The 21,275-nt window shown below is 43.9% G+C and overlaps 1 protein-coding gene across 2 annotated transcripts in view; it reads right to left on the reverse strand.

The window, feature by feature from the left end:
* The window catches only part of LOC147685051 (uncharacterized), a 248,479-nt gene that overhangs the window by 202,545 nt on the left and 24,659 nt on the right, over positions 1-21,275 (reverse strand). For both annotated transcript variants that reach the window (XM_086940935.1, XM_086940936.1), the window contains exon 2: positions 13,551-14,734. In XM_086940935.1, the coding sequence (XP_086797061.1) occupies positions 13,551-14,519 (969 nt within the window). In that variant the 5' untranslated portion in view covers positions 14,520-14,734. The remainder of the gene's footprint in view (positions 1-13,550; positions 14,735-21,275) is intronic.

Here is a 21,275-nt window from a genome sequence, read left to right on the forward strand (position 1 = left end):
CTGCAGCCACATGCCTTTCAGATCCGGATTCTGTAGAAGAAGCTGAATTTGGACTTTCATCCAACAGAGCGGAGGCTCGCTTAGCCTTATGTTTGGTAGTTAAAGTCTTAGTGACAGCCGCATTAATCATAGCCTAGCCCTCCAGTTTATACCAAAGACACAGTGGCCGCAGCAGAGGTAAAACCAGAACCCATCTTCTGCACATCCTGCTGATAATCACCCTCCTCTTTAAAAGGATACTGTGACCTCTCATTTAGGGATTCTTTTCTCCAAAGCAACACACAGAGTGGTCTTGCAAACAAAAAAGACCTATATTCAAAATATCAAAAAGAAATCCAATTGGAAAGAATTTCCCTCCAAGAACCTGTAATATTAACACTAAAAGCCTAACACTAATCAAAAGATAAGGCGAAAAAAAATTCCAATAAGGGAGAACCCTAAAATCTAGAAATGCCACCACTTACTCCATTGTCGGTTGCAGAGGAGTCCCTCATCTCCCCAGCAACCAAGACTCACCCTTCCTGCAGGCCGGTGGTAGGCAAAGCACACCCATGTCCGGAAGCAGAGAAGGGGAGACATGCACACACCATCCTGCCACTTTGCTGACAGGCGAATGACACAAGTCTGCTCCTTTCAGGAGGAAACAACGGTTATGCTAGCCCTGGACTTGCCCACATGTTGTGTATCCTGTTGCGAGGCAGCAGAACGCCGATGAGGCTGCTTTGACAGGGCTGGGCAATCCTCAGTCCCGCCGGCATCACACAGCAAGAAAGGAGCAAACAATGCACTGGAGCAGGCGCACAACGCCTGCCCCAGGGTCCTGCAAAAAAAGCAATCGGAAGTAAGGAGTGGAGGTTGCTTCATACTTGAAGGAAGTTGTGATAGAAAGCACAGGGGCCTCACATAGTGATTCGTCACGGCAAAAGGGACAAGGAGGAAAAGGTGAATTACCAGAGGCTGCAGCCCAGGGCAGGTGAAAGAAGTTAAGTACCTCCTGCACCTTTCATCTGAAAGGGTGGCTAATGAGATTTGGAACAATAAATAAACATAACTAAACTCCAGAATGGAATGTGGAGTAGATTTATTATCAATCTCGGCAAGAAAAAAGGAGAAGAAAGACCGGAGTATACCAGAAGTACACAAATCGAGCGCAATGTTAACCAGAGTCTCTAAAGACTTGTACTTAAAGTTTTAGCCTCAGGGAAAGAGACACATTATAAGTACCAGGATGAAAAGGCAGATGGCAATTAAATTCCAGGATGGAAAAGCAGATGACAATTAAATCAAAGGACGGAATCATGGTAAGGTTTGATTAAAAATATAGAGACTAAAAACAAGAGATTACCACGGGTCTTAACCGGTGTTCATATTGTAGAAAGTGTCAAACCAGCATTGGCATAGCCAATAGGTCTCGCCTTTGGGACCTTATAAGTGTTTACTTATCCAGCACAATATCCTTGGTGCAACAACATCAACTGTTGCATGGGTAAATACTTAGAAGGTCCCAAAGGCAATAACTCTTGCCTATGCCAATGCTTCTTGTTGTCGTTACCTTAAAAATGATACACCAGACATGCTTGTGTAAGGTGGGTTGCGATAATGCAGGCAGGCACGTGATTTTTAAAATGTGTGTTAATACAGGTTGATGCAGTAGCAATTTCACAAGATTCTGAAAACATGCCGAGTTTGGAGACAGTTTTTGGTGCGTAGGCATCAGAGAGATCTTGAAGAAAGCTGCAGGCGGCTCCAGAGCCTGTTCTACTGGGGTCCCTACTGTTCAACAACAACCTCCCTGGGGGGACTACTGTTTACGGGCTGTGGGCCCCAGCAGTTTTGCTGCCTAATTGTCAGGTTATTGAGGGCATCATCTGGTTGTCCCCCCGAGGTAGTGGCTTAGCGCCATTTTTAGCACATTTGATTATCCAGTGCCAGTGGCCTCCCCGGAGCGCGCGCGCGCTTGCTCTCTGGTCTGAAGTCCTTTTTCTCATACCCGAGAGAGGAGATGGAAGCCCAGGCTGTTTTCACTGTCAGGTATTCACCTAGCTCTGGTTTGGGGTACGATGTAAGGGTACTGGGGAAGAGGCTTCACACATGGGGATGGCAAGAGAGGCGGTGTGGGGGTGCGGCCCAGAGGCCCAGATCAATCCAGAGCCCAGCCAAGGCGTGAGGATGCTGGCATGAAGGGGGAGGTCACAGAGTGGGCACAGACTGAGGCGGACTGTGGGCTTCGAAGGGGCCGTTGTAGCATGGAGGGCTAGGGTCAAGGTGGTTTGACTCTAAGGCTGTTGGCTCTTGAAGTTACCACCAAAGGAAGTGGTGGATTTAACTATTGTCTTTTCCAATTAGACTCTCTCGCGGAAGTACTCCATAGAACGGGGTTTGAGGTGATAAAAGATCTTATCACACGCTCTTCCTATGTGACCCCATAAGAATATTCTGTGGAGCTTTGTTAATGATTGCCGTAGAAACATTTCGATGATGCCATACCACATATAGCAAATATATTGCAAATTGTGGTACATAGTATTATTTGCAGGATATGGTGAGTCACCCAACCACAGGCATGAAACCAACCGAAATTCGAATGTACTCACCCCCACCCAAGGTCTCCACAGGCAGTGGCCCAAATATGTGCCCCCAAACTACAAGTAGCAGAGACAACACCAGGAAAGTAGGAAGCAGTGGAGCGGGGCTGGCAACGCCACAGTGGGGAACAGGGGAGCGGCTTTGCGGCTCAGTCTATGTACAGCGCTTACATTGCACGAGCAAGCAGCGGCGCCATCTGTTTCCAAAGATCTAGCACAATAATTGCAAACAGATGGTGCCACTGCTCGCTCCAGAAAGTTAAACGCCGTATATGCTTGAGTGCTCATTGGAAAGAGTGCAGAACATGCACGAGTTTCCAAAAAAGTCTGAAGTGATTCCAAGAGGTCACTCCAAAGCAGCACTTGCGCGCTGCGTAGGCAAGACCTAAAAAGGCTGTCAGGTATTGCCACCTGGCATCACGACAACATGTTCTGGATAGCAATACCACTAGAGGCAGCACCAGTTCTCTTCCTGTAGGACTAGTGGGGAAAAGAGAGCATTTCTCTTCAGGCATCGCACGTTTTACAAGAGCGATTCAGCAAGTGCAATAAAGACCTCCTTTGGTCTACTCAATCTGTCCATCTCGGGCCTGGTATGCCTACTTGCTTGTGATGCTAAAAATGTTCCCCTCTGTTTGCTTCATATTTGTGGATTTATTAAAAAAGGACCAAATGAGGTGATCTTGTAGCTTTTTTTTTACTTCAGCAATGCATTGAGTCAGTGATTTGGAGAATTGCTTGAGTGTTTCAGAGCTTCCAAGAATAATGATTGTCTTTGGTTAATTTCTGTTTCACCAGACATGTGGATCCATTCAAGCATCTCCTTTTAAAAATTGCTAATTTTTCATTTTCCAGTTTCAAGAAAGGGAAGGTGCTCTTTGCAAATAACGCAAACAAATCTTTTAGAACAGTGAACTGAAAACACAGAAGGAAGATTTGTCAATGTTAATGGGACGGAAGGCAGGATTGCCGACACTCCTCCAGTAGCCTGCATGACCAGCAGTGGTCTCATGTGTGGTTGTTCTGGAGTGTTGGGACCTGGAATAGCCCACACTACAGAGCATAACGGTAGGTGGTATCATCTGAGCAAGGAGTGCATGATATTTTTAAAGGCAGGGAGGAAGGGAATATGGGAGAACCCACACATTCTCCAGTTACGAGAATATTCATTTTGGCTCATAGATATGGAATCAAAGGAGACAGAGGGGCATAGTAACTTTAGGGCAGGCTTAAGCACCTGTAAGTGCAGCCCGTCTTACAAAATTAGAAACATTTTGCTTGTTGAATTTATGTATACCAAAATTGAGAGTGAATGTACAAGATGAACATTTGCAAAGTTACGGGAATCAGAAGCTGATACCTGAAGAAAAATGGCTGAATTTCCAAAATATATTTAAAGCTGACATTTGACTGATCAGTCATTTGGTGCTGGGGAGGTTTTTTAACTCATATTATTACCTAGGTTCCAGAGGCACTGCAGCTATGGCTATTATTTTTTTGCATCAGTCCAAAGTTTTTATTTATGATTTGGAATTCCAAGGAATTCCACATAAAATACAGAATATAAATCAGCTTATACACATCATATTAGTTAAAAATCTTTCTCAGAATTACACTTATTAATACCAAGAAGTTAATATCAAAAACACCATTACAAAAAGAACGAAAACATTTTTTTTTTTTTACCCACAGTTTTCCTTACTTATATAGCAATTACTACTAATCTATAGTGTCACAATAAGGGGCATGATATAGCATTAACCTTGATTTTAACGGAACAAGTACACTTATCACCAGAAAAAACAATTTCAAGAGTCCCAGAATGTCAATATATGATTTGCTTTGTAAGAGACCATTAAAAAGAGAAAACCATGAATAAGTGCAAGCGCATCAAAAGGAAAAGAAGAAGAGTTAAAAATACATCATAAAAAAACATCTAACAAAATATAACATCATTATTACAGATACTGTAACAGTAGTGTGGGCATGATTAAAATATTACTCTTACGGGTCTTTTAAAGTGTCTATAGTGCTTCGAAATAAGTCAACTTAAAAATTGATTAGATAAACATGAACATTCCTTAAAGATCCCAAACTTCTCACAACCCATACCAATTTCAATAGACATTTAAAAATTCTTTAAAAAAACAGAATATTTTATAGCACATCAATTCAGATGGAGGGGACATGAGGAAATTACGAGCCTGTACTGCCGTAGAGATATTATACTGAAGAAAACCAAGCCTTAAGTATTTGCGACGGACAAAATGGAGTGCCGGACATATAATTAAAACATGATTAAGGTCTTGTACACCACCATTACATAGACTGCAAAATCTTTCAGTTTTGGGAATACCTTCCCAGGCACCTGTCACAATCCTTAGTGGGAGAATGTTCAGTCTCAGTAAAAGGAGCACTCGACGTACTCCATGATACACATTCCAAAAAACGTATGGCTGAGGTTTTTTCACAATACAACTCTCTGAAATGCAATCAAGTCTTCCATTCATAGTACATGACTGCTGATCTCTTTTGCACGAGATCATGTATATAGATTTTTTAATAACAGTCTTTAAGGATGACTTATCTAAACGGAGTACATTTTCCAAATCAAGTTCAAAAATATTTAACGATTTTAAAAAGTTCCTAAAAATTACACTTTTCATTAACAAATTTTCAAAAATTTCCTTGTGCAATGCAGCCCTTAGTAAATTCTCCTGCCCATTCACCAAAGCATTACACCACCGCAAGCAAGCTGCCATCGAGAGCACATATGTTGATAGAAGACCAAATTCAAGTCTAAGTGCTGCAATGGGCGCAGAAGAATTTAAGTTACATATTTGGCGCCAAATTTTACCTTCGACCTTCTCAAATATACCCCACTCCCTTTCTTCAATAGTTTCTATTGCATAATTTAATGTGGGCGGAATCTTTATTTTATATACCGCAATGGTATGAGAGAAATGTCTTTTTCCACATTGCAGATAGAGTCGATTAATACCAGCTGCTTGCGAAATGGCTTTACTTTTACAGTGGGCCAAATGTCTTTTAGCAGAGCACCTATTTGTGAAGATTTTTCCCAAGTACTGATAAAATTTTACAATTTCCATTCTCTCGTCTCCTAAAAACCATTTCAAATTTGGTCTCACCTTACAACCACTATATCTAAAAATCATCACTTTGCTCTTTGAAATGTTTATTTTTAAAAAGTTTTCTTTAGTGTACATAATCAGTTCCGTCAATCGCCTCTGAAGTCCAATTGGAGTTAGATCCATTATTAAAGCATCGTCTGCATATAGTAGACTGCTTAACTTTAGGTCACCCAGTTGAGGAGGGTCCCCCTTACATTCCCCCAACCGGCTCGGCAAATCATTTATATAAAGTGAAAAGAGCAACGGGGCTAATAGACAACCTTGCTTTAAGCCATTATTAGTGGGAATTTTCTTTGATAGTCCCTGGGACCCTCCTAACAAAACTTGAGTCCAAGTGGCTGAGTGCAATGCTATTATTATACGCAACAGGTTCCCCGGTATACCCAGAGCGAGCAATTTCCTCCACAGCGTCCCACGGTCCACCCTATCGAACGCTGTGGAGAAATCGAGAAAAGCAGTATACAAAGGGGACCTACGACTCACCGGATATTTATCAATAAGAGTTTGTAAAACAGATATATTATCCAGCGTTCCACTATTCTTTCTAAACCCCGATTGCTCAAGAGGGATTAAGTTATTTTCAAAGGCCCACTCTTGCAGATGGATTAAAATACTTTTTGCAAATAATTTACCTGTTGCGTCTAGCAAAGAGATTTGCCTAAAGCTAGATGGAGTATTTTTTGGGCCCTTTTTATAGAGCGGGACTATTACACTTCCCTTCCATGAGTAGGGGATAGTCCAGAGGTTATAACAATGAGCGAACAATGGGAACAGAAATTTTGCCCAATCTGCACTATCATTCTTTATTATGGCCACGGGAACATCGTCTGGGCCCATTGCCCCTGAATACCTAGCCCCCTTAATAAATCCCTCAATTTCCTTTATTGATGGAGCTACAACATCAGCTACCGTTTGAGGGATATTACACAGTCCAACATCTTCTACAGACCCTGTATTTGCAGCATACAATAAGGAGATGTAGGTAGACCATTCTTCCTCCGGAATTAACATGGGTTGAGATTTTTCTATACTATCACAATATTTGGCAATTAACGCCCAATATTTCCTAGTATCCCCTGAGAGCGCCACTTCCCGGAGTTTTATCCATTTTTCATCTTCTGCTGCCCTCCGGACTGCTATTAATTTCCTTTTCCGTATCTGTTTTAACCTGTATATCTCCCGTTGTCTCACTACCGCTGGAGTTTTAAATTGAGCTCTTATTAACTCATTTATTTTCTTATTTAATTGTTTACTATCACTTGACAGGTTTTTTGGGGGGCCACCTCCATCACTATGCTGCTTTTTACCTAATGCTTTTATGGCACTCATAAATTTCTCATACCCCACGATCAAGTTCTCGTCAACGAGGCCAGGTAGAATATGTTCAAAGACCCACTGAAAATTCGGGAGATTCTTAAATGACCAAAAAGTGCGACCATTCTTTCGAGAGTAAGATATATTATCCTTCCTCTGATTCCAGAGTTCTGGTTTCCCTAAACTTATTGCTAGGTTTACCATCAGAATGTCATGATCACTTAGCTTTGTTGGCATCACGTTAAATTGTGAACATGCCCCAAACATTTGGAGTGACACGGCCATATAATCAATCAAAGAATGGCCAAATGCCCCATGGAAAGTTAATGCTGCTGGTTGATCTTCTGCGAATCTACCATTTAACAGAACAAGGTCTAACTCCCTAAGACTTTGTAGCAATAGTAACCCCCTTTTATCCTCTTTTAAATTTGGCGGGAGAACGAGATCTGGAATACACCAGACTTCCTCCAGATCTTCATTGGAGAACGTCTTGATAGAACTATCACTTATTTTGGCGTTGAAATCACCAACCATTAATATCCGCACTCTGTCTTTGCTCCTACATAAATCATACACATAAGCGCCAATGGAATCAATCAAAGGGGTAGAGGCCTTTCCCGGAGGAATATACACGTTTACCAAAAACAGGGACCCACCTTGATCCTTAGAATTACTATCCAACCTCAACTTAGCACACATACAACATTTCGAAGAGTGTATATCTATCACTGCATCCCATACAAAATCACAACTCAACAAAATTGCTAGTCCACCACTTGCGCGACCTCTCTGTGATTTCTTTGCAGCAACACAATGCACATAATAGTTCTCCAGCTGGAATTCTTCTCTTGCCCATGTTTCCTGGAGGCAGATTATCTTTGGATCTTGGGGGATCAATGATTTAAGCTTCAGATTATCTTTACCTAGCCCAGCAATGTTCCATGAGGCAATGGTACACGGCAGGCTACCCCTGCGTCTTTAATTTTGTTGTAGCCGGATTTGCCCCATTAAGGGCACTTGCAATCCAACTCCATTTGGACACATCATTTGCTCTGTCTGCACCAATAACCTCTTGGACCACCAAATCCGGGAGCTTAATTGATCTTACTCCTACTGCCCTACCCACTGTTATTTTAATATCATCGTATTGAAAGCGCGGGCTTTCTCCCTTATTTTCCCGGTTTTCAATCCCTAGCCGATTGCTAAAAACCATGTTATTTTTAATTGAATCATCATATAAAAGTGAACTAGTAAAGACGTCAATTCCTCTCTTCCTAAATCCGTCCGCATTCGCTAGAATGAGTGAGGACACTACCCCTGATGAGAAGGTAACTTTTGTTACATATGTCTGATACCTCCGGTCTATGTGGACTAATTCAATATCTTTACTAGAGATTAACTTTAGATCTTCTATTTCGGAGATAATTTTTAAGAGAACACTTCTGTTTAGAATTAATGACTCGGCATCGAAAAGGGGAATGAAAATAATAACCCTATTCGAGTGCCCAACACAAGTCACTAGAGGCTTTGCCTGATTAGCATCATACACACTTCTATGTGCATCATCATCTAAATGACCCCCTTTATCCTTGTTACTAATTAAGCACATTCTCCGATTACCACCCCCATCTTTACTTATGTTCAAAGTCATTGTCAGTGGTGTTTGAGCAACCGGATCATGTACGGCACCATGTATTTCTATTCTTGGGCTGTTTTCAGAGCTGTTTAATTTAATACTATCGTGCAAATTAGAACCACCTCCAATATTTTCTTTCACCCCCCCCAACAATAACCGGAACTGTAGTCAGCCCATCCGATAAGCAATCCAACTGGTGCCCAAGAGGTTGTGAGTTACCAAGGTTCTTATTTAAATTCTGATTATCCACAGTTATTCTACACCTTTTGTCGTCTTGGCTAGGGATTGATGTGTCATTAATACTTATCGGTTCGAAGCGCAACTTTCTTTGTTTACGCTTTGGGAACCGACGATATTTCATCGATTTTCTCCTCCGCCTATGACCGTTTCTACTGGATCCTTTCCTTGCTAGAGACTCCCCTGCATCAACAGAACTCTCTACAATATCAGATACATCGACAAGTTTTTGAGGTAGAGTATCCTTCTGCTTGCTCAACTTAAAAATTGCATCACCCAGATCTACCTTTTCAACTAGGCTCACTAAGTTAGTCTTTGATTCATCCATTTTTTGTACTATAGGCTTTTTTGACTTGCTCTTTACAAAGATCGGGAAAACACGCACAGCATTTTCCTTAAGACAGGCATCTACAGATGTCTCATCCCCCAACAGGAGGACATTTGCAGACTCATTATGATTTACTTTAGTTACACCTGAACTTGTTTTTCCTTCGCATGATATTTTTGTTAAATCTGCCTGCAAAACCTCTGGTTTATCTGGCCCTAAATCTTTGTCAGAATTGAAAGGTACATTTAGCGTTTGGGCTGATTTGCAAGCAGTAGAGATGACACGGTTCTCATGTACCGGTCTATGGTTTTTAAGATCCAAAATCCCTCCTAGAATTGGCGTAAGGACTTTCAAGATGTGATCTGAATTTAAAGTACTTTTCTCCAAAAGAGACAAAATTGCAAATAATATTTTTTCTAAATTGGAGAATGTACTTAATAACCCATCTACCCCTACGTTCTCATTTAGTGTCGAAGAATGTACGGGAACCTTTACTTCATTATCAGAAGTCAATAAAGGGTCTACACCTGATAGATCCTGTAAGTCCGAAATCATAGACAAGTCTGTAGGAGTACTACTATACAGGATGGGCATGTTAGTTTGCGTTCCTATATTGGTGGACAATAGATGTTTATTTGGGAGCCCTTCTAAACCCCCACCCTGCATACACAATTTCTCTAAATATCTTACTCGATCAGCGTTCCTTTCTAGTGGGATTGCTAAATCCGGGACGGTGTAGTCCTCGAGTTTGGCCTGGCCATTTTCCGAACTATATTCTTTCAAATCTTCTAATTTTTCAGAGGCACCAACTAGCCTTAATAGTGAACAATCACTCGGGCTCCTATGTGTAATATTTACATTATCTTTACTATTATCCATGTAGGTAATTAAGTTTGCTAAAGGAGAATATGATACAACATCCCTGATTTCAATTTCTTTCCCCTCAGCATATTCTTTTACCTCTGATTTTTGATGGTCCATTTCCATTTCCGTCACAGATTTATTTTCCTCGTTTACTACATGCTGTATATCTTTCAAACTAGCTACCAAAGGGGGCGACATTTTACTACGACACCCATTCCCCTTTAAAATGGTAACAACAGGGTAGAGAGTCTCGCGCCCTGTTGTACTACCATCCAGGCTTAACTCTTTTATGTCATCTAAGTCCATTGACCCCACCATTAAATTCCCGTCCAGCTCTCCATCGCCATTATTTTGCCCCATACCACACTTATAACTCCTTCCTTTTTTTGAAAAAATTGATTTTACTGATGGATAGGATTTTAATAAAGACAGATGTGCGCCTCGTCTATGACGTTTAATGGTTTTTTGAGGTTTGATAGAACTCAAACTATTCAGACCAGAATTACTGTGGGGTACTAAAGAGTCCAAACTACTCAGACCAGAATTACTGTGGGGTACTACAGAGTCTGCTGCTTTAGCTTTAGTCTGTGAGCGTAATCGCCTCACAGACATTACCATTATGGGAAAAGTGTAGCAATAACTAATATATTTGACCAACCCGCTATGGATAACACAAAATAGCGGGGAGCAGAAAATGAGCACACAAATGATTTACAACACAATCCCCATAAAGTTCCGTGAAAAGGGGTCACGTACCACTATGTCCAAGGGTTGGCCCGATCCGCAGTGACCTAACACGGCCACGCGTCGACCCCTGTCTAGCAACGGGGACTAATGCAAATATAGTCACCACTAGGGGATAAAATGAAATTAGTACACAATTCGAATCGGAAAGGAAGCGTCAATGGGGTGGGCCGACCGGCCTCAGATGGTCTCTGAGGGCCTCAGAGGGCCCGATCTTCGCCCCGGGCCACGGCCGGGAAGAGGAACCAGCTGTTGGTATTTGCAGGAATGCTGGTCCTCACAGTCCCGTACGCCGCGCCTCTCACCTCCTCTGCTGCCACGGGGTTAGAATCTCCTGCAAGCTCCACAAGGGTGACAAAAAGTCAAGTGTGCTACTCCTGTAGCGGAAAGCAAAGTCAGACGGTAACAAACACCTCTAGCGAGCGGCTCCCGCGAGAGGTAAAGTACAGCAAGGGGGGCGTGACACTGGGAGGGGGCGCGGCCCGGCCGGGAAGAGGAACCAGCTGTTGGTGTTTGCAGGAATGCTGGTCCTCGCAGTCCCGTACGCCGCGCCTCTCACCTCCTCTGCCGCCACGGGGTTGGAATCTCCTGCAAGCTCCACAAATTAATTCGGCAAAGTAAACAAACGGCAAAGTACTGCTGCAAACGGCACCACAAGAGCGGGGGCCACGAGCTGTGAAGAAAGCGGAGGGAGGAAGTGGGTCACGCCCGGGAAGAGGCACCAGCTGTAGATGATCAAGGGAATGCTGGTCCTCGTAGTCCCGGGCTACCGCTGTAGGTCCTAGTTATCAGGGAACACCACGATTTGTCACCTCCTCAGCGGGCACGGTAAACTGAGACAGCAGAGTGAACTATCAGCTCCAATTAATTCAACAAAGTCAGCAAATGGCTAAGTACTACTGCTAACGGCACCCCTCTGCAGGATCCTTCAATACTGTGTGAGGGACGCAGCTCTCTGGAGATGCTAAGTTAGTTGCCTTGCCTTGCCCTCGCCTTGCCTCCTTTCTGCCTAGCAATGGTTGAAATTCTTAGCAGCTATGAGGCAGATTGAAAGGGGGGCCGACCTCACAGACCCACAGCAGCCCCACTGCTGCTTCAGCAGCTTCAGCACCCAACTCGCTCAGCGTCACTCTCCCGCGGCTCCGGTGCGGGTTTAATCCGGGCTTGATCCGGGACGGGGTGTTGGAGTGAGGGCAGGCGGGTTACAGGCAGGCAGATCCGGGAGTAGGTCCGCTCTCTGGTCTAGACTACAGGGGTGGACACAGATGCCAGATGCAGGTAGCGGCAAGTACAAGCACGGGTGCAGGCGGGTTACCTCTACGGCACCTTCATGGCTAGTGCGGGTGCGGGCGCGTATCCCTGCCGCCTCCCGGTCGGGTGAAAGTACGGAACGGGTGAGCGGGTGAGATACACAATACACGATCACCTCCGCAACCTCTGCAGCGCCAGGAGAATCGCTGAGACAGTCTCAGCCTGCAACCCTCAACCCGCTGCCTAGTCCGTCTGGTCCGCACGGCTCGCAGCTCCCTCGTGGCAGCCCACTCCGGCGTCTGCACCGAATGGCGATCTGGCGTTTCTGACCAGCGTCTCAGTTTGCTCTCTGGCACTCTCTAGTGGTTCTCTGTGGAGGTCATTAATGTAATCTAGTCTGATATAATCACTGTTAAAACAATAAAAATATTAGTAGCTCGGGGTGATTTTCATCGAATGCAAGTAGCTCTTATTACAGAATAACTTTCAGGCCCCTGCTCTACGGAAACAAGGGTACAATAGGAAGAACGATTAGATATGTTTGGAGAATTGCTGGAACTGATGTGCCTTCCTTATATTTCTTCTACAAAGAAAAAGCAACACAGTGACCTCTGAGGGATTACTGTATCCCAATGTGACCTTAATTTAATAGAAAACAACCCTCTTTTCCACAGGAAAAATGTCCTTTTTTTAAGTTCTTGCAGTTTACATGAAACACTCATTTGTGGCCAGCTCAAGATATTTAGAGGTGGGCAGATTAGGCTAATGAGTCCACTTAAAAGGCATTTAATTTTATACCAACAGTACAAAATGTACTGCAGTTGGTCTTAAAGAGCTTAGAACTTGCAACATTCAAGCATTCATATCTTTCCTTAAAATCATGAATTGCCTAGGTAGTAGTAAAAGAGAACCTTAATGTTATTATTGATATAGATACATATATGCACCCATCCTTACCGGCACTTGTTGGAAAACGTCCTACATATCAACAAAGGCGGTCTTGATCTTGGAATCCCTTGTCTTCGGTATTAACAAACTATGTCGAAATGTCACACAAGGAAGTTATTTCTGGCCGTCAACATTGTCAATGGCAAGGTTTTCCACTTAACCCTCAGGTCATACTAGCAATGGTGTATGCTTTTAGTTTCTTGAACATTTAGGTAGATAGGAGTTTTAAGAGTTTTAAGAGATTATATATTTCGATGTTTGCCACTTAGCATTAGGATTCTACTTGATAGCACAGCAGAGTATTAAAGACTTGTGAGGACACTCCCAGAGCCATATTTGCTCATTTGATTTCTCTACGAACATTGAAAACAAAACCCATTAAACAGATCAGCAATGACCCAACCACAAGGTTCACGATTGCCAGTACAGAACATCTCCATTCGGTTCTAATCAGGCCATAAGCAGACAAATGTAACATGCTTTGAACTCACCCTAATCTTTTCAGTGATTCGAATTACTTCTTGGTCATTCAGCTCTTCTTTTCCTGTTAATGGGATATTTAGTTGTGGCTGGCCTCCACTCTCTCTACACATCTCCGGTTTGTGTGGCCGAACCACATTAGTTATGTATTTGTCTTTGCTCAAATGCAATGGAGGTCTTTTCTCTTTTTCAAGTTTCTGACGCGATGGACGTTGGTGCCGCGGACACACCTGGCGTTTGTGCTGACCAGGTATATCCATTTCACCTTTTTCTGGGCAGAGGTGCAGTTTTTGCCTGCTGTCCTTTTCATGCCCTGGCTGCATCGCGAGGCCACGATTCCCTTGCCACGCCTTTTCATCTTCAGTCCGTTTTTCTTTCTCTCGGACCAGTTGCAGATCAAGCCCCCTGTCGCTTTCAAAGTCCTGACATATTGGGAATTTGTGATGATGGTGGATCTCTTTCTCTTCAAGCTCCTGGCACAGTTGCAGGGCATGCGCAAACTCCCTTGGTAGATCTTGCAACAGCGGTAATGTGTTCTGCGGAGGTTTGTCTTTTTGGTCTTTCCTCGGTCTGCCTCTCTTCTTGCGCAGAGGTAGGTCAAGTCCATTGTTTTTTTCACGATCCAAAGATGTAGGAGATTTGTGTTGCTGACACCCATCTCTTTTATCTTCCACCGGATGTCCTTTCTCCGGGCACAACTGAATTGGATTGCCCTTCACCCTTTGTTTCTCTTGCGAGATTGGCTGTTTGTGGTTTTGATGCCAGTTGTTTAGGTCGTCCTCTTTTTCTTTTGCCACACAAAGCCGCAGATGGTGTGTGTGCCTTTGTGCCTCCCGCAACTGCATTTCCAGTTCCGCAATTGCGATTTCCTCTTGCTCGATAGCCTTCCTTAGCTGCCCAGCGCCCCCATGTCCCAGAATCGTTGCCGTTTCCCCGACACAGCCCTCGCCAGCATCCCTGCCAACCATCCGCTGCTCCATTTCAAGCACAGTTCCTAAAGTCCTGTTGCCTACAGATATGTCACTTGAGGGTTGTAGGCCAACAGAGGATACTTGATCTGATGAGTAGTAACAGTCAGACTACGGTAAAATCGGTGGTCGAATGACGTTAGACGGATGTGCGATGGCCTTTAAATTATGATTCACTACTTCCTCGTACCTGGTTTATTTCTTTTCTGTTCCCAGCATCAAACTTCCTACAAAGAGAAATTTATTTCAGTGAAAAAAAGCATATTGGTAACACGTTTGCTGTGTGCTAGGACACCTCAAATATTTTACTGAATAAACGTTTTATATGATAAAAGATCACTCTTGTGCTCTTAGAATGTGGAAAAACAAAAAGTTCTCAGACAGATTTTGTTTTAATCTGTGGCTGGTTTGGTTTCATTCCTTGCAAGTATATTGCATCCAGAAGTTATTGCTTATTGAAAATATGAAAGTCAATGCCCTGAGGTAACTTCCCTAAACCTATACAGGCAGCCTCACTAAAGCTTATCATAACCAAGTATTTCTGCATAAATGTTCCCAGGTTGTGGTTACCCTCTACCAAGGAGGAGGTAGAATCACTGAAAAGACAAAAATGATCTTACTTACGAACCAGAGATCACTCATGAAAACATTGCAGTCGGATGATGCTCCTTCTACAGTGTAAAAATCAACCGAGTTCAAGTTCAGCAGAAAGAACATCCACCCAATACACAAACAAGACATCAACATGACCAGACAGCAGAGCTATCAGGGACTCGAACAAAAGTGCTCAAAGAAGCTATGAGATCTCGACCAAATTACATTGTTAATAGTCACATGCAGAACGCTTGGGACATAGTTCAGAAGACAGCTCAACAGACTTAGCAAATACAAGATTACCTCCATGACTTATCTTTGAAAAGATACAACAGAATCACTGCTCACGTTGTACCTGAAGTGACACGACAGCAGTAAACGGACAGAATGTAGGGGAGTGAGGAGATGGAAAAAATAAAGTGCATTGGCAAAGCCAACAAGAAGCGCCTTTAGGATTTATTTGCTTTGAGAATGTGTTTTAGATGCCCAGCTTAACTGATGCTGTGCAGCATAATGTAACAAGAGGTAATCCAGACAAAGCAGGTAGGATTTCTTGTCAAGTAACTTTTATTGATAATCCGATCTTCAAACATAATCTTCAAACATAATCTCGTTAGACGGCTGAAACCCCTGGAGAAGCAGGTCAGCGCTGGGATGCTCATTGAGTTACTACGCGCTTTACAAAACCATTAAATAAATAATAAATAAATAAATCTTCAGCCACAGCGCAGAGCAGTACGTTCCCTTGAACCAGGATCGTCCAACTGACACAGCAGAAGAAATCCTCGGGAACGTACACTCTAGACAGAATACAAAGCCGGCATTCCTAACGTGGAACATACTAAACATTCCCCAACCAATTCAGACCCACTACACATAGCTAAAGAAAAAAAAATGTCTTGACACGGAAGGTGTGTGAAAGGTCCGTAATAATCTGGACACAGGAGGCGGTATAGCATTAAACAAGGGTAGTTTAATTTCTTGAAGATACCAGGAACAAAGACCCCAGCCACAGCCGGCCTCTGTCAGATCATTCTCCTCACCGGGCGCTCTGCTTAGAACGCTCACTGCTGTGACATTCTAAATGATGTCACAGTGGTGCCAACCAAAGAGTCAGCCTGCCAGGGAGTGGCGGAAAAGGAGTGAGCTTCTCCCGTGGGTGGAAGATACCACACATCCCCCTCCCTCCAAAACACAAGAACAAAATAATACAGAGCATAACAATACAGTGTAATACACATAGTGACTGGAAAATGATACATAAACCACAAGCAACAGGGAGATCTTCACTTGGTGACATATTGCTCCAAATACTTGGGGCGGATAACCTCCCTGCAGCTCGACCTGCGAATAAAGTTGGCCCGTCCCAAATTGCTCGGCTCGGATGAGTCTCCCTTAAGAGTGTGATTCATGCTCACCCCTTGACCTGTCATCGTCATGTGCTGTGGGAGTGATATATCTCACCACCCTCCCCAAATTCCAAATCTTCCCTTCTTATGTCTTAACAGCATTATTAAATATTTTCACAATCTTAGTGGGTCTAGAAAACTCAGAAAAAACTGCTCTGTCAGTGGGTGCTTTAATCTTGACCATATCACCAACTTTAAACTCAACTTTTTTATCTGAGTGGAGTTTATCAAACCTAGTTTTTTCTGTCCCTCACAGCTTTGCATTCTCTGTCGCACCACTTGGACTCTCTACAGTGACCCATCCAACCTTTGTGCCTCCCCATCCACCCTGGTACCAGCCTTGAGTTTGGTCTTCTCGCTCTCAATAATTCAAAAGGGATGACACCCGTGGTTTGGTGAAGGGTAAGCCTGTAGGCCTCCAGACGTTTTATCACCTCACCTTTCCACCCCCAACCCACAAGCCCTTGCTAGTTGGATCCCTTCTTTGATGGTACTATTAAATCGTTCAACTATCCCATTGGTCTCAGGGTGATATAGCGGGCACTTCTTGTGTGTAATCCCACTGTTTTCCAGGAACTCTTGCATTTCTTTGGAGCAGAGTTGCACACCATTGTCAGTTAATATGGTACTGGGTAACCCTTCCCTGAGAAACACTTCTTGTAGGAAGTCAATCACCTCCCTAGTTGTGATTTCTGACACAAATTTTATCTCCGGCCACCTTGAATACAAAGGCCGGGAACAGTGCCAAGACAACGAGCTGTTTGCTGTCTGCATTTAATGGGTGAAAGAAATGGAAAAATGCAGAGCCTAGACCCAATTGTGGTGTCAGTCAGTGTTGCAAGGTGACCACAAGCTGCTCAGAATGGGAGAGGAGTAAAAAAAACTTGAATATGTGCCATTTCCTTCAGCATTTTATGCAGCAGCAGATGTGAATGTGGCTGTACAGCACTGATGCTCTAAGACTGCCCTGAAAAGGATGCTTGTGCATTTGTTTTAATTCATGTGGAAATATACTCATTTCAACTTAAGAGCCATAACAATACTATATTGGTTAATGGAAATGTATTAAAAAACAAAACTCTAAAATTGGGAGCCCTAATCCGGATTTGTAAATGCAAGATGGGTGCTGTTTTGCTTGCGCACAAATCTCATGAGTGTGTAGGGTCTGCCAAGTTTAAGCTTTTTTAGATTTCTGTGTCCGTTTTTAGCCTTGCCTGGCTACAGCCTGTATGGCCAGATTACCCTTTTTTCTTCAGTTTGGTTCCTTTAAAAACAAGCATTAGCATTGCCAATAGGCCTCGCCTTTGAGACCTTATAATTGTTTAGCTATCCAGCACAATATCCTTGGTGCAACAATATCAAGTGTTGAATGGCTAAACACTTATAAGGTCCCAAAGGCCTATTAGCTATGCCAATGCTTGTTGCTTCAGCTGCTGTGCTGAAGGTTTCTAGGAGATCCATCTAGCGGGGACCACGGGCCCACTTTCCACAAAATAGGAGGAAAAAAGCTCGCCGGAGGCCCAGCTCCCTTTCTCCACCACTCTACAAAGGCACCTGATGCTGTTTGGAGGATTATGTTCCCTTGGCTGTGGATGGTCCTTAGGGGACAGCAAGACTTCGGTTGCCTCCACTAAACCCCATGCAGTGGAACTGCTGAGAGGTTGTCGGAGGCCATGCACACTCTCTCTCCACCACTCTGCTAATACACCTCTCTGAGCACTGCTGGGTGGGGGGGGGGGGGGGGGGGGGTGGGCGGATGAGGTTTCTTGCCTCCCAAGAGCCTCAGGACTAAAGAGGACTTCTTCCCCCAAGCAGCAGTGCTCCAGGACGCACATTTGCAAGTGGTGGAGAAAGGGTCCGTGGCCTGTGACCACGTCTCGGCAATCCAGCTGTGTGCTTGTTTCCAGTCCAGGGAGGACCTGGCCTGGCAGTTCGGACTGGACTGTTCCCATGGGGAGCAGGATGAAGACTGATTTGCATATGGCTATGTTTAAACTGAAATGGGATGGAAGCAACAAAAAAAAAAACAAGCATTTACAATGCAATAGGTCTCGCAGCATTAAAGTTTGAGTTATTGGCATTGTGTATGACAATGTGTTGCATAAAATTTTTAGCAAACTTTGAATTGGTGAGTAGTGAGAGTGTGTGCAAGAGTATTGGTGCTGTTATGAAAATATACCCAACAGGAATTGAAAAAAAAAACTAATTGCAAAGAAAACAAATTGAAATCACATGCTGATTAAATAGACCAGTTAAAATAACTAATTAAATGACATTCAGCCATCCAAACTATTTCTGTTCGGGGACAGCTCACTTATGCACAAGAAAAGTTGTCTATAATTTGTGAGAAACTCCTCTGGTTTAAGCAGTGGCAAATTTGTCCGCTGGAAGAGGGACCTTCCAAACTACCCCTAGGGGACATCGAAACTACACCAACACAACTAGTTTTATGCACCCCACTCTTTAACAGCAGTTCCCCCACACCAGAACAGCCAGAGTTCAGATGACTGCACCATTTACACTTTAATCCCAGTAGATCAAAAGGGCCATATATCTGGCGTGAATGCTAGTCAGGACATCTAAGTCCATTACATTGGGATTCATTATATCGGAAGTGGCTTTATATTGCCTGTTAAAACATTGGTAGGGCCTTTACATTGCTTGCTTTTACATTTCTACTCCACAGGTAAGTAAAGAAATGTATGTAAGCCCATATAATTGTATTAATATATCAATATAGCGTGTATATATATATATATATATATATATATATATATATATATATATATATATATGATAGGTGTGTGTGTGTTTGTATTTGAAGCATGTGTGGCTGTAGATACACATACTTAGCAGAAGTCTACCTTCTACTGTTGGGTTTGGATGTGTGCAAGTATTTTTTATTTGAAGACTTCCTTTGAGTCACGAGGTATAGTATTGAGACTCCTTCTGTTGCTGGCAATAGCATGGTCATCAACTCTATTGTGTTTTCTTCCGCCATAGAGTTCAGACGTGTGCTCTTCTGCTCCGGTTCGACACCGTCCTGCTGTAGCTTTCTAGGCCTATACAAAATCCTTGTCTAAATTATTTTCGATCACTGTCCTCTTTCACTTGTTGCGATTCTATTTAACGACTTAACATCGTCGGGGCAACTTGCGTCGACTGCAGCTCCTTGTGGACCATCGCCCTTTGGAGAGGTGATTTTCATCCTTAGGTGTTTCACCAGCTTCTTGTTCGTTTGGTGATGTAATGGATGCCTTTTCAATTTTGTCCTCTGTGTCACGCTAGGTTTCCCCACACCGACCTTCCTCATGTGTTTAATTTGTGCCCCTGCCCTGATCACAATGAGGCCAGCTGCGAGGCCTGATGCTCCTTCAGGTCCAAGAAGACACTTAGTGGTTGTCATTGTCGGGCTCAACTCCACGAGATATATCGAAGGAGCATGGACAACACATTCAGACCTCTTCGGATCCAAAGACCTCCATGACAATATCCAGGCAGAAGCATCGCCAGCAGATAAACCCTTCTCCCATGGCAATATCTCACGCTCTCACATCGAGCAGCAACACTTGCCTCCGGCTCAACTAGCCACACGTACAGTGCCCCTCCCAGCTCAGCATCGACCCCAAAAGACCACCACAAAGGGTCGACAGACTGTCTAAGACAGAGACATGAAACCATTCCCGGGACACCACTGCCTTTAGGCCATAGTCGGCCCTGAACAACTACTTCGGATACTCCCAGCCCCAGCTCGGCAGCAAAACAAAATCACAGAGGACTCCCACTCCTGCCTCGGAGCAAAGTCGACCTTCAGAGCCAAAACATTTGCTGTAGAAACGCCAGCCAATGTTTGCACTGAAACCAGCTGCTTTCCAAACCTTTGACACCAAAAACTTCGGAATCAGTGCGGAAAACATTTCCATCTCCCAAACCACCACGTGAGGTCAAGACTATGGAACCTGTGCTTTAGAAACTACAGAAGTACTTGATCTTATACGGAAGCACATCTTGATCATTCCTGACACTGGTGCATCATTACAAGTCTCCCTCATGCTGCTGCCCGACCCTCCAAAAGACAACTTTCCTTTGAAGAGGCATTGGAAACCAAGCACAGAAAGATGGACAAGGCCACAAGCACTAAACATATCAGCCCTCTACCTACACCCGCACCACATCATACACCCTCACCAGTTGCTCCTGCAACATAGAAAGGGGACACTACATGCATACACAGGGTGTCAAGAAAACTCAAATTAATGTTATCACTAGTAAATCTAAATCATCAGGGAGTAACTAAATTCGAAATTATCCACAATGAAAGCTTAATTTGCCTTACCTGAAGCAATCTGACAGTGCCAGCATGGTTAGTCCGGCAGGGCGAAGTGAGCGAAACCGAAACTTTCCGTGGTGCGGGACTTCCGTGGGGCGGGACTTCCGCCTTCGAAAGCACGCGCCCACGGAGAGAAGCAGTGCTGGTGACGCGGGGCTCCCATGACCGAGGGAGAGCCCGCGGAGGCTGCAGAAGTTTACAATGGCGGTAAGTGGGGCTTGGTGGGGGGGTGCGCTTGTATGTATGTATGCAGTGGCGGCGGGGGGGAGGGGTCTCTGTATGTGTGTGTGTGCGTGCGTGGTGCGCTTGTATGTATGTATGTATGCAGTGGCGCAGCGGGGGGAGGGGTCTCTGTATGTGTGTGCACGTGCTTGCGTGTATGTGCGCTTGTGTATGTGTGTGCGCATGCATGCAGGGGGAGGTGTGCCTGTGTAG

This window comes from Lissotriton vulgaris, chromosome 10 (genome assembly GCF_964263255.1).
Source record: "Lissotriton vulgaris chromosome 10, aLisVul1.2, whole genome shotgun sequence".
In the NCBI taxonomy this organism is placed as follows: domain Eukaryota; kingdom Metazoa; phylum Chordata; class Amphibia; order Caudata; family Salamandridae; genus Lissotriton; species Lissotriton vulgaris.